This window comes from Tursiops truncatus, chromosome 14 (assembly GCF_011762595.2).
Source record: "Tursiops truncatus isolate mTurTru1 chromosome 14, mTurTru1.mat.Y, whole genome shotgun sequence".
Classification (NCBI taxonomy): domain Eukaryota; kingdom Metazoa; phylum Chordata; class Mammalia; order Artiodactyla; family Delphinidae; genus Tursiops; species Tursiops truncatus.
In genome coordinates, this window is record NC_047047.1 from 30758009 (window position 1) to 30770577 (window position 12569).

General features: G+C 36.1%; 1 protein-coding gene across 3 annotated transcripts in view; it reads left to right on the forward strand.

Annotated features, from left to right (window-relative positions):
• Positions 1-10053, forward strand: part of GFPT1 (glutamine--fructose-6-phosphate transaminase 1) — a 74703-nt gene extending 64650 nt beyond the window's left edge. For 2 of the 3 annotated variants that reach the window (XM_073791290.1, XM_073791291.1), the window contains one exon: positions 8495-10053. In XM_073791290.1, the coding sequence (XP_073647391.1) occupies positions 8495-8608 (114 nt within the window). In that variant the 3' untranslated portion in view covers positions 8609-10053. Of the gene's footprint in view, positions 1-76; positions 6810-8494 lie in introns of those variants that run through there. The other variant, XM_019942764.3, reaches the window with a different exon arrangement.
• The last annotated feature ends 2516 nt before the right edge of the window (positions 10054-12569 follow it).

Consider the following 12569-nt stretch of genomic DNA (forward strand, 5'->3'; position numbering starts at 1 on the left):
TGCTTATAGCCATTTACCCCCCCCCCCCCAATATCTGTATAATCTCTCAAAAATTGCTGGGTTTTTTTTTTTGCAGGTTGATTTCCCGCGGAATCTAGCCAAATCTGTAACCGTAGAATAAGGAACATCTGAAACTGGGCAATTAAGCAACACAAGACACCTTTTGTATTTAAAACCTTGATTTAAAATATCACCCCCTAAGCCTTTTGTAGTAAATCCTTATTTATATATCAGTTATAATTATTCCATTCAATTTGTGATTTTTGTGAAATTACCTCATATTTTCCCAGTAATTTGTGAGGGAGTTTGAATAATGGAATCTATATTGGTATTGGTGTCAGAAAGAGATTTCGCTCTCATTTTCATTAAAGGATGCTGAGTGTTGGATTTCCGGTCCCTCCACTTCAATCTGAGAGGCGGCCAGTGAAAGAGTAGTGCATTTAATTGGAATATTTAAAGCCAACAGCAATGTACTTGGACATTTAATTCAGTTATAAAGAGAAGATGCTGTGATTTATTTGGAAATTTGTTTGTTATTTTGTTTTTAAATCAAACTGTAAATCTTAAAAACTGAAAACTTTTCTTTGTGGGATTTCTAGTTGTTAACCTTAGTCTCTCAAACTTATTGCCTGTTATCTGTATGTCAAGGTATCTTAGGAAGATAAATAGTATAGTAGTGTGTTGGTTTTCTCCAGCCCTTGATAGAAAATACTTGCACAATTTCATAGCACAAACTTTAAATTTGAGCTGCTTTGTACAATTGACAATATGATTTTAAGTTTGAAGATGGGATACGTACATGTTGTATATCCTACTCCTTGTTTTTTCATGTCCTGAAAGTGGTTTTTAATTTCCTCATATCTGTAGTTTTTTTTTTTTTTAATTACTGCTGAATGACATTTTATCTTATTCTTTGAAATCACCACACAGAGTTGCTATCAAATGTCTCAATACCAATATATTCAGAATTCTCTTCAACTTTGTCCCAGAGAAGAATTACCTGCAGTTAATTTTAACTTCTCTCACTGCCTTGTTGCATCAAACTGGTAGTACCTTTGTGCCAATTTGGAAGCTCCTTGCAGTTGTTTGGAAGATTTACAAGTCTTTTGACTAATCATTTGACTCTAAATGTATACGATGGGCTAGAATTAGAAAAAGCTATATGCTTTACACTGATATTAATGAAGGATTATATAAAATTTAGTATTACTTTCTAGGAATTTTTCTCTCTGTATATTCTGTTCTACCCCTGAAAAATATTTAGGAATGAAGAAGATATAAATAATACTGAGGTGCCTTCAGCTAGCTAGTGTCAGAAATGGAAACTTACAATTTAGATTTAAAATTTTAAAGTGGAATATTAGCTTGACACCCAAAAAGTTGTAATAATTTCTTCACGGAGCTTTTTTGGCCACACCTTGGGCGTTACAGGATAGTGTGTTTATGTTTTGGTTAAGTCCTTCTCTTTCTAAAGTTTTCACTTTTAAATTGTGAAGGTAAGATATTTAGTATAATTAAGTAAGCTCAGTCTTTTCCTTTTTCTGTGTTTGAACTTCTTGATGAGGTTACGATTTTCTAGTAGCTATTGGAAGAGAAGCATAGAATTTTGCCTTGTGTTAGGGTTAGAGAAAGAATTGGCATATTTTGAGGTAATTCAGAAGGACTCTTAGATTAAGACTAGAAACCTGTTTAAAATGAAATAGGATTACTGTTCACATCTATATAGCTACTATAGCTATATTTATCTATTTTAATTGTTTCTAATATTATTTTGTGTAGGCCTGCTAGTTTTAGTATGTGTGTAGTATCATTCTTATGTTATATTAGCATTTTATGCACATGATTTATATGGATTTGTAACATTTCCAAAGTTCAGATTAGCTTTCTAAGTGAAACTGATATGTGAAATCAATCATTAATTTTCAGTCTCTGTTTCCTCTCCCTCTCCGTGCGTGCGTGTTTGGTGTGTCTGTCTGTCTTTCTCTAGCTCTCAAGCACACATATACACTTCAGGCTAGGGTAAGTTCTAAACCAAATCTCAAAAACTAATAGTGAGAAAAAAAAAAGTGGTATTTTCCAAACAAACGTGGCTTCCATTCCCTACCCCTTCTTGCTCCCTACCCTGTTTAGCGTAGTGATGTTTAGATGCTTTTATGAATTATGAACACAAAAAATACTGTAATGAGGCAAACTGCTAATAAGTGCGGATGCTCAGTTAAAACCAGTATAATACAGGATAAGAAAATCTGATTTTTCCAGAAAGATATTCTACAAAAGGAGTCCTTTCTGTCAAAATTCTTTCTTGTAGTACATTTAAAATTTAAATTCACTCATGTATAACTTAGAGTTCCTTACCGCAGGTCATGAGCCCTTTGTAGGCCAGAGGTCATGTTAGCATCTAACACATGGCCAAGTACACGATTGTAACTTTGGCATCAGTCAGCTTTTCTGTCTTTTTAAATCACCTATGCCATAGGAATAGATGGTAGGAGGAAAGTTAATGTTAACTCTTTTTAGTTTGTTATAACTCTGTCAACACCCTATTATGGGAAAGTCACTGTGCTAGAAACTGAAAAATACATCCTGTTTAAAGCAAAGTCCACTTGTCCCCAGATGGACTCATCACTCGTGGAGACTAGGATCATTGGAAGGCACAGGGTGAGAGAGTAGAAAAATGAAGTTGAGCTGTTAAATGTTGTGAGTGGATTTGTTCACTTAAATCATGGTCCAAGTTTTGGTGCATATAATGTTCCTAAGAGGTGAAGTGCATTTTGTAGAGTAAGCTGTTATCACAGGCGGTAGATCCATGTGTCTGTGGTCCTCTAAGGAACAGCAGTCATTAGATTCAAAGGTGAAAACAGTCAAGCATCACAACTAAAAGGGAACTGACATGACACAGTGTGATGTGCAGATGGGGCTGTCAGAGTGCTAATAAAGATTTTCTCTCTTAGGTTCCTAGGAAATTGTTTCCGAGATGACATTGTCTTATCCTTTTGAATACAGGTCTCTTGACCTGAGTTAATTATGAGGATGAGAGGAAAAGAGCCCCTTTTTAGCTCCTTGGTAGCATTCCTTTGACACATTTCTATAACTCTTCAAAGAAGGAAAACCAGCTGAAATGTTTGCTTTAACAAACATATTTTAAGAAGTCCTTTGGGATCAGTTTCCTCTCTCTCTCTCTTTTTTTTTAAATTAGGATATATACTATAGCAATAAAAGGGAACGACTCATGTTACTTACTTATTGTATGCTACAACTTAAGTGATTTTTCTAAAAAGCACAATGTCGTTGAAAATATTTATTTAAAAAGAATTCAGAGCTCACATTGAATTTGTGAAGGCCAAAGAAATTGAAGGGAATGGTAAAGAAAGATAAAGAAGTCTTATATCCACATATTTAGTAGATGTTGTATACCAGAATACCAGGTGGTGTTCTACCTGCGAAAACATATTTCAGATTACTTTCTTTGTTTTTAGTGTTAGAGCCTCAGGTTTAAAAGTTTTAACAATTAAATCATTTTTCCCCCACAATATTTAAAGATTGTTAATCTATCAGTATTTCCCTAGCTTGATGAATTTAACTGTATCTTTAGATCTGTGACATGATAACCAGTAGGAATGGTAATATTAGCTTTGAACCAATAGTATCCAGGGTTAAAATAAAAATCATAGTTAACTAGCAAAACCGTAAAGTTATGCCATATTAACTTGTGAGTCTGTAATAGCTTGATATCAATGTTACGGAATATCCATAAATAATGGCTAACGAGAACTTCTTAGGAAATTCTCAAATTACCTTTCTTACTACACTAGTTTTCAGAATGAATATAGAAGTGATCCTGTTAGCTTTTTAAAACTGTTCTGCCGTTAATTTTTATTTTTTGCTTAAATAAAACTTTCAGTATTTGTTTAAATTATATTTCTTGTGAGCTAGAAATTTTAGAATCATCCTGCCTTTGTTTCAGTTTTCTGTTCTTCAAGATGAATGTTTAGTTTACTGAGCCAGTTGGTCATTTCTTCCTCATGTCTTCTGAGTCCAGTGACTATAATTCTGAACTGTGAATAAGTTACCAAAAACTTGCTGAGAATTGCATTTTGAAGCAATTTGCCAATATTTGAAGTGTATACATGTTTGTCATTGTGTTAAAGATTATATTGTACTAAGAATGTAGCCAATGTTTAGTTGTTGGTAAACATTTTTGATGCTAAAAGTTTATTCATTACTGTTGCTTTTAAAAAGAAGAAATATTACATAAATATATTTAAAAGTCACGTCTTCACTCCAACTTCCTAATTATTTAAAAAGGATTGTTAGATAAAACAAAGGTTCTACTTTTTCTGATGTTATACTCTGTAAATATTATACTTTCTCAAGTCTTTTAGAACTTTTTGTGACACTATGTTGTTTTTAGCAAATTTACTAAAATTTGGGTGTATGCAGTGATCAGCAACTTTGTTTAAGTGAATTGATAGTTGCAAAAGAAGGATATTTAAGATGGGTGAATAGCAAGTACAGCATATACTCCAAATCTAAAGTTTCTGTAGTATCTGGCAATCTCTTAATCATTGAACAAAGAGTCCTTTTACAGGATCCTTTTATAAACAGCAAGCTAAAATCTCTATGCCTAGTGCTTACAGCACTTGCTGTGTTTTGCAGGAGACAGAGTTATGCCAGGGTGGTTTGAATGAATAGATGTGCTGTGTTGCCTTCCCATAGAATTGAGCCCAATCTCTCCTCTCTCTTTCACCCTGTGTTGCTCTGCAGCAAAGCCCAGATCCACACCAGCATGGATCATTTTTTCCACAGGCCACATTTTTTTACATAAAATTTAGCTTTACTCCTAGTGAAAGGTTTTCTTCAGATTCTCTTCAGTTCACTATCAGTAAGTATTTACCGAGTGCATATTAAAGGCCAAGAAATAATCTCCCTAAAAATTAAGAGGCCACTTTTCATTGAAGTGGATTTGAGGAAAAATAAGTTCTTTAATTTTTTGGGTGAAGGAAAGAAGTCCTTAAGTTTCTCCCATTAATCTGAGGTTAAGTTCTATCTAATTAAAAAAAAATGATGTAGAAGCTTTATTAGTTTAACAAGCATCCTGGAGATAAAAAGTAATCTTGTAGGGCTTCCCTGGTGGCGCAGTGGTTGAGAGTCTGCCTGCCGATGCAGGGCACACGGGTTCGTGCCCCGGTCCGGGAAGATCCCACATGCCGCGGAGCGGCTGGGCCGGTGAGCCATGGCCGCTGAGCCTGTGCGTCCAGCGCCTGTGCTCCTCAACGGGAGAGGCCACAACAGTGAGAGGCCCGCGTACCACAAAAAAAAAAAAAAAGTAATCTTGTAATAATATACAGAGAAGTTGCCAGGTTATAGGTCATTTAACCAGCTGACCCCTCCCCAGGAAGTGTATATGTAATAAGATAAATTTATTATTCTCTTTTTGGTTAGCATGTACACAAGAGATTATTTCCAAGGTTGAAAAGACTATTTGTGAACTTCATATTAACATGATTCATTGACTCAAAACGCCAAGGTTGGGCTTCCCTGGTGGTGCAGTGGTTGAGAGTCCGCCTGCCGATGCAGGGGACACGGGTTCGTGCCCCGGTCTGGGAGGATCCCACATGCCGCGGAGCGGCTGGGCCCGTGAGCCATGGCCGCTGAGCCTGTGCGTCCAGAGCCTGTGCTCTGCAACGAGAGAGGCCACAGCAGTGAGAGGCCCACATACCGCAAAAAAAAAAAAACAAAAAAACAAAAAAACGCCTAGGTTCACACATGTATTTCTTATAGAGAATGCTGTTATGTAGCCATATTTCCTTTTTCATATTTCAAAAAATTTTTGATATGGAATATGGATGTGTAATTGAAAATATGGAATAAAAAACAGAGCTTGTAAACAGTTGGAGAAGTGCACTCTGGATAGAATTATAGTTATTTCCTTCCCATTCATTTATCAATCTGCCTTTGTATATGTTTATATAAAATTAAAAAGACTTTATGCCTATTAGAATGAAAGCAATTGGCATGTTTTCATATGCTCTTAATTTCTGCAGTTTAGCGACCGATTGCATTATTTCTAACAATGAGAATAAGGTACATTGTGGAACTCACAGCTATTGCACACCCAGGGGATATTTAGAGGTTAATTTTTGCCTCCATCACTTAGCTCTGTATGCTTCGAAATGGAGATAAATATGGTGAGGTCTTAGAAGGAAAATGGCCAGAATTCCCAAAGCCTGGAATATAGGTAAATACTCATTGAGAGTTCTAGATGAACTATACCTAAAAGGCAAATGATCACTTGTTCTTAACTAATATATTCTTACTTTGTGAGACCCAAAGGTTGATATCCATTAGTTTTAGATTGTCGTGCAATAGCCAGGGTGCAAAGGTCTAGATGTGTCAGGATCACTACAGTTTGTTTCTGCCAACGGCCCCTTTCAGGTGACACTGTTGTTGGCATTAAGAAAAGCCAGTGTGGCATCAGTCAAGGATGTTTTACTATGGCAAGTTCAATGTGAGACGGACTCGTTAGAAAGCTTTGTCTTCAAATAATGCCCCTAACTGGGATGGAAAATAGTCTGAGACGATAAAGACTTTCAGTTTCTAGGTAATCAAAATTGCATTAAATTCAGGTTTCTTTCTGTTAGACTTGAATGTATCTAGCCAGTGTGATTTATGGGGACTTCTGGTGGTTGTTGTTTTTTCCTATTTACTTTGTACATAGAGTTGTTTTGAAATATTGAGCACATTTGCTTTGAATTTTATCTCTTGCTTTCTGTTTTGTATTTGTCGTTTGAATAAAATTATAAACCCAATATTGATTTTATTCTTAATTCACTTTTACTGCTGCTATGGAGAAACCTAGGAACTGTGGGAGATCTTCGTAGGATTTCTGTCTTATGTTCTTGGTTATTAACTTGGAATCATGTGTCACTGAAGTTCAAAGCATTTCTTTCTTTGAAAGAAACCAAAAATTAATTTTAAAACTTCTTCATATAGGTAGTCTTTTTCTGTGCTTTAAGTGAAGTGGAAAAATATACTGGCCTCTGAGCGCAGAATTCACTTTACTGACACAACGTTAGTAACTTAAGTACTTTGAGTTGTTTTCTTAGGAGAGACAGATTTATATCAATTTATTTGCAAATTCCTGGTTGTTCCTGTGACAGAACACAGGAATGAAGGGCAGTGACTGAGATTCCCCAAGATAGAGAAAAGTTAGCTGCCTTACAGACACATTGGTCTCTTCAATTTGACCTTCCCAAAGTGTGATGCTCTTAAGTTAATGGTTCTCGACTCCTTTGGGCTTAATATGCTGAAATGAAGTAAGGGCAGCTCTGAGAATGTTGACAATCACCCTATCAGAAGATAGGGCTGATTTTTAATGTTATTTTTAAAATTAAAGAATCTATAATGGCTTGGCTTTTGCTCAAATAGGATGCCTCAAAATTTAATCATTATTTAAATAGATATTCTCTTCACAAAAATTTAACAGCCAAGTCTTGCTTTTCTTGTCAATCTTAACCTTGTGCTGTCCAGTGTACTGGGTACACCAGGTACACAGATCATATGAAACGGGACCCATGGACAGATGAACTCAGCGTAAACAACATATATCTCTGTGTGCCTGCCATAGCAGTTGCTTAATAAAATACTTGCTGACCTAAGTTATAGTCTAAGTAGCATTTTTTTCCCCTTATTTTTTCTTTCAGTGCCTTTACTTGCTGAGTTAGAGTTTGGTCAAGAAATTGTAAATCACTACTGGCATTTCCAGTAGGAAAGGATTTAATAGGGAGAATTGGGTTTACACAGCCGTTAATTCTGGGAAATGCAGATCAGGGAGGGCACTGTGAAATCTGCCAGTGTAGGAATTGCAGCGAGCTACTGTCGGTGATCTCAGCTGTCCAAAGCATCGGGGTGGATGATTGTCAGGAAGATATCGGTGAGTCCCACATCAGCTATCTGATGCCCATTAGTCTGTTTGCAGTTGCCACTAGAGAATAGTATTTTTACTTCTCTTTTCCCTTCCAAATTGTGCGCAAATGGCTCTCATTGGTGAAATCTAATTGTATCTCTGTGTACAGGTATCCAGTAGAGGGGAGAATTTAGAAGGGTGAGGATAGTACAGAATATTGAACAGATGTTGTCCATCACAGTTCACCCTTTGGAATACACAGCATCTATACTTACCTTTGTATCCATGTTTAAATTTCCAAAGAAGAACAAAAAGAATATCATGATTCTGCCTGATACACAGCAACTATCCCTGTTGAAACAAAGATGCAGTCACCTTCCCAAGAAAAGGAGATACATTTCATGAATTTCTCTATCCATCTCTGTGTGATGTTTATTCCTCTTCCTTAAAAACAATCCCCCTTGTTATGAAAGTCTTATGTAGTCTTAAGTAGAATAATTGGAAGGAGAAGGGGGAAAAGTTGATTTATTACATAAATAAATGTGTGTGTGTATACATATATATATATAAATATATATAATTGTGCAGGGACACGGGTTCGAGCCCTGGTCCGGGAACATCCCCACATGCTGTGGAGCAACTAAGCCTGTGTGCTACAACTACAGAGCCTGCTCTCTAGAGCCCGCGAGCCACAACTGCTGAGCCTGCGCCCTAGAGCCCATGAGCCACAACTACTGAGCCTGCGTGTCACAACTACTGAAGCCTGTGCACCTAGAGCCTGTGCTCTGCAACAGCAGAAGCCACCACAGTGAGAAGCCTGTGCACTGCAATGAAGAGTAGACCCCACTCACTGCAACTAGAGAAAAAGCCCATGCGCAGCAACAGAGACCCAGCGCAGCCAAAAATAAATAAATTAATTTTTAAAAAAAGGAAGATGGAAAAATATATTGCCTAATCAACAAAAACTGGGGCTCTCACTAAAGGATCTCTCAAAGATAAACGCCAAGGTGAGGGGAAAATGATCCCAGAAAGATTTGAGATGCAACATAAATGAATGGTGAGCAAAGAAACACTGAAATGAGGGTAAATCTAGAGCACTGCCTGTCCAAAACAGTAATAATAATTTTTTAAATTTGAGAAGCTATAGAACAATCCATGATAAAATGCTAGACAATAATATAAGTTGGGAGTGGGGGAGCATGGTTAAAACATAGTAAGTCCCTTTTTATTATGTGAGAGGAGGGTAAAGATAATAACTTTGGATTTTGTTAAGTTAAATATATGCATGTTAACATTTTTATGATATAGGGTATAGTTTCCAAAGTGATAGAAAAAAATAGAATTTGGGAAATATATCCAAATACATTGGTAATAAACAATGTAGGAGACATTTAAAACAGGGACAGAGAAAAGCTGAATGTGAAAATGTTCACTAGGCAAATCCTAATTCATGGAAAATTGAGGGAGCTATAATAATATAAGATAGATTTTAAATAAAAAACGTTAGTTGAAAATTGTGCAGCTGCTATGGAAAACAGTATGGCAGTTCCTCAAAAAGTTAAACATAGAACTACCATATGATTCAGCAATTCCATTCCTAGCTATATACTCAATAGAACTGAAAACAGGGACTCAAGCAAATATTTGTGTGCCGATGTTTATAGCAGCATTATTCACAATAGCCAAAAGGTAGAAACAACCTAGGTGTCCATTAACAGGTGAATGGATAAACAGAATGGTGACAAATACATACAGTGGAATATTATTGGGCCATAAAAAGGAATGAAGTGTTGATACATTCCAAAACATGGGTGAACCTTGAAAATACGGTAAGTGAAATAATTAGACACAGAAGCACAAATATTATATGATTCTGCTTATGAAATATCTAGGCAAATTCATAGAGACAAAGTATTAGATTAGAGGTTAACAGCGTCTGGGGGAAGGATGAATGGGTAGTTATTGCTTATGGGTAGAGAGTTTCCATTTGGGGTGATAAAAAATTTTGAAAATAGACAGTGATGGTGATTTCACAGCATTGTGAATGTAATTAATACCACTGAATTATTCACTTAAAAATGGTTAAAATGCCGAACTTTGTTATATATATTTTACCACAATAAATTTGTTTTTACATCTTTATTGGAGTATAATTGCTTTACAATGGTGTGTTAGTTTCTGCTGTATAACAAAGTGAATCCGCTGTACGTATACATATATCCCCATATCCCCTCCCTCTTGAGACTCCCTCCCACCCTCCCTATCCCACGCCTCTAGGTCATCACAAAGCATCGAGCTGATCTCCCCGTGTGATGCAGCTGCTTCCCACTCGCTATCTATTTTACATTTGGTAGTGTATGTCAGTGCTACTCTCTCACTTCGTCTCAACTTCCCCTCCCTGCCATGTCCTCAAGTCTGTTCTCTACGTCTGCGTCTTTATTCCTGCCCTGCCACTAAGTTCGTCAGTACTATTTTTTAAGATTCCATATATATGCGTTATATATATGCATAACGGTATTTTTCTCTTTCTTATTTCACTCTATGACGGACTCTAGGTCCATCCACCTACAATAAAATTAAAATTAGAAAAAAAATCCATAGACAAAGATTTTTTATCATGTAATAATAAAAGTTTTAATTCAACCGGTATTGTAAGGCTTTTTAGTTTTTGCTAAATGGTGGATGTACCTTTGTATCTCATTATGGTTTTACCTTGTGCTTCCTTGATTACTAATGAGTTGAGTGTCTTTTTTTATGCTTATTGACCACTTTCTTTTTTTTTTCTTTTTGTAAAGTGTCTGATCAAGTCTTTTCAAAATCAGTTTTTGAAAACTGGATGATCTGTTGTTTACTCTTTGGTTTATAGGAGCTCTTTATATATCCTGGATTCTGGTTCTTTGTTACGTGTATTGCTATTGTCTTCTCTCACTTGTGATTTCTCTTTTCATTTTCTTTTTGGTATCATATAGAAATTCTTGACTTTAACATAGTCAAATTTATCATTATTTTCCCTTTATGGTTTGTGTTTTTATGTGAATTGTTGGATAAATCCTTCTTCCTAGGTCATAAGTATATTCTCCTGTATTGTCTTCTAAAACCCTTACAAGCTTTGTTTTCATCCTTGGATTAAAAATCCTTAGATTTTTAGTACACCTGGAATTAATTCTGAGTTTGGTGTGGGGTAGGGATTCATTTTAAATTATTTTTATGTGGATGCCATAATTCCCTGCACTATTTACCAAAACACTCACCCTTTCGCAATTTCCCTGCAATGCCACCTCTTATATCAAGTGTTCACATGTGTGGATCTGTTTCCCTGGGCTATTTGTCTCTGTACCAATTCAACATTATTCCCATTATGTAGCTTCATAAAAAGTCTTGATATCTGATAGGGCAACTCTCCTCTCACTGTTTTTCTTCTTGAATGACTTGGTTATTCTTTGCCCTTTGCATGTACTTATATAGAAATTTTAGAAACAACTTGTCAAGTTGCACAAACACAACTGGTGACATTTTTATTGGGATTGCATTAATTTCATAAATGAATATGGGGAAAATGTCATGTTTCATGCCACAGTTTCATGGCATTGAGTCTTCCAGTCTATATACGTGGTTTGAGCACATGTCTCTACTTAAGTCTTCATTAATGACTCAATTTCTGTAATTTTAATCCATAGAGGCTGTAGTAGGCTGCATGATGACCCCCACAGATATCAGGTCCATATAAGGACCTGATATGCCTTACCATATAAGGCAACCTATATATGTTGCCTTATATGGTAAGAGGATCTTTGCAGATGTGATTAAATTAAGGAGCTTGAGATGGGGAGATTATCCTGGATTATTCAAGTGGGGCCTCCGTGTATGTATCATTATAAGTAGGAGGCAGAGGGAGATTTAGCACAGAAGAAGATGTGAAGGCAGTTTGACCACAGACACAGAGATTGGAGTGATGTGGCCACAAACCAAGGAATGCCAGCAGCCACCACAAGCCGGAAGAGCCAAGAAAAGGACTTTCCCCAGATTCTCCAGAGGGAGAGTGGCCCTACCAACACCTTGATTTCTGCTCAGTGATACTTATTTCAGACTTTTGGCCTCCAGAACTGTGAGAGAATAAATCTCTATTGTTTTAAATCACCAAGTTTGTGGTAATTTGTTAAGCAGCCACAAGGAAACTAATTCAGAGAAACTGTGCATCTTTTGTTATATTTATCCCTAGGTATTTGATAGTTTTTGTTTTTCTTATAAATGGTATCTTCTAAAAAATTTCATTTTCTAGCTCTTTGTTGCTGGTATAAGAGAATACGATGAGATTTTGTATGTTGACTTTTTTTTTTGCTGCAGCGTTGCTAAACTCCCATTAATTCTCATGGATTTTTCTTTGTACACAGTCATGCTACCTGTGAATAGTAACAGGTTTGTTTCTTCCTTTCTAATCCCTACACATTTTAAAAAGTTGCCTTACTGTGTTGCCTAGGACATCCAGTACAATTTGAATAGAAATGGTAATAGGAACTTCCTTGTTTTGTTCCTTACCTCAATTTTCAATGTTTTGAAGACTTTCCACATTTTACCTTTTTTTTATATTTGCTGTAGATTTTTGTAGACATCCTTTATCAGGTTAAGGAAGTTTTTCCCTCAAATTTTGGTTTGCTAAGTATTT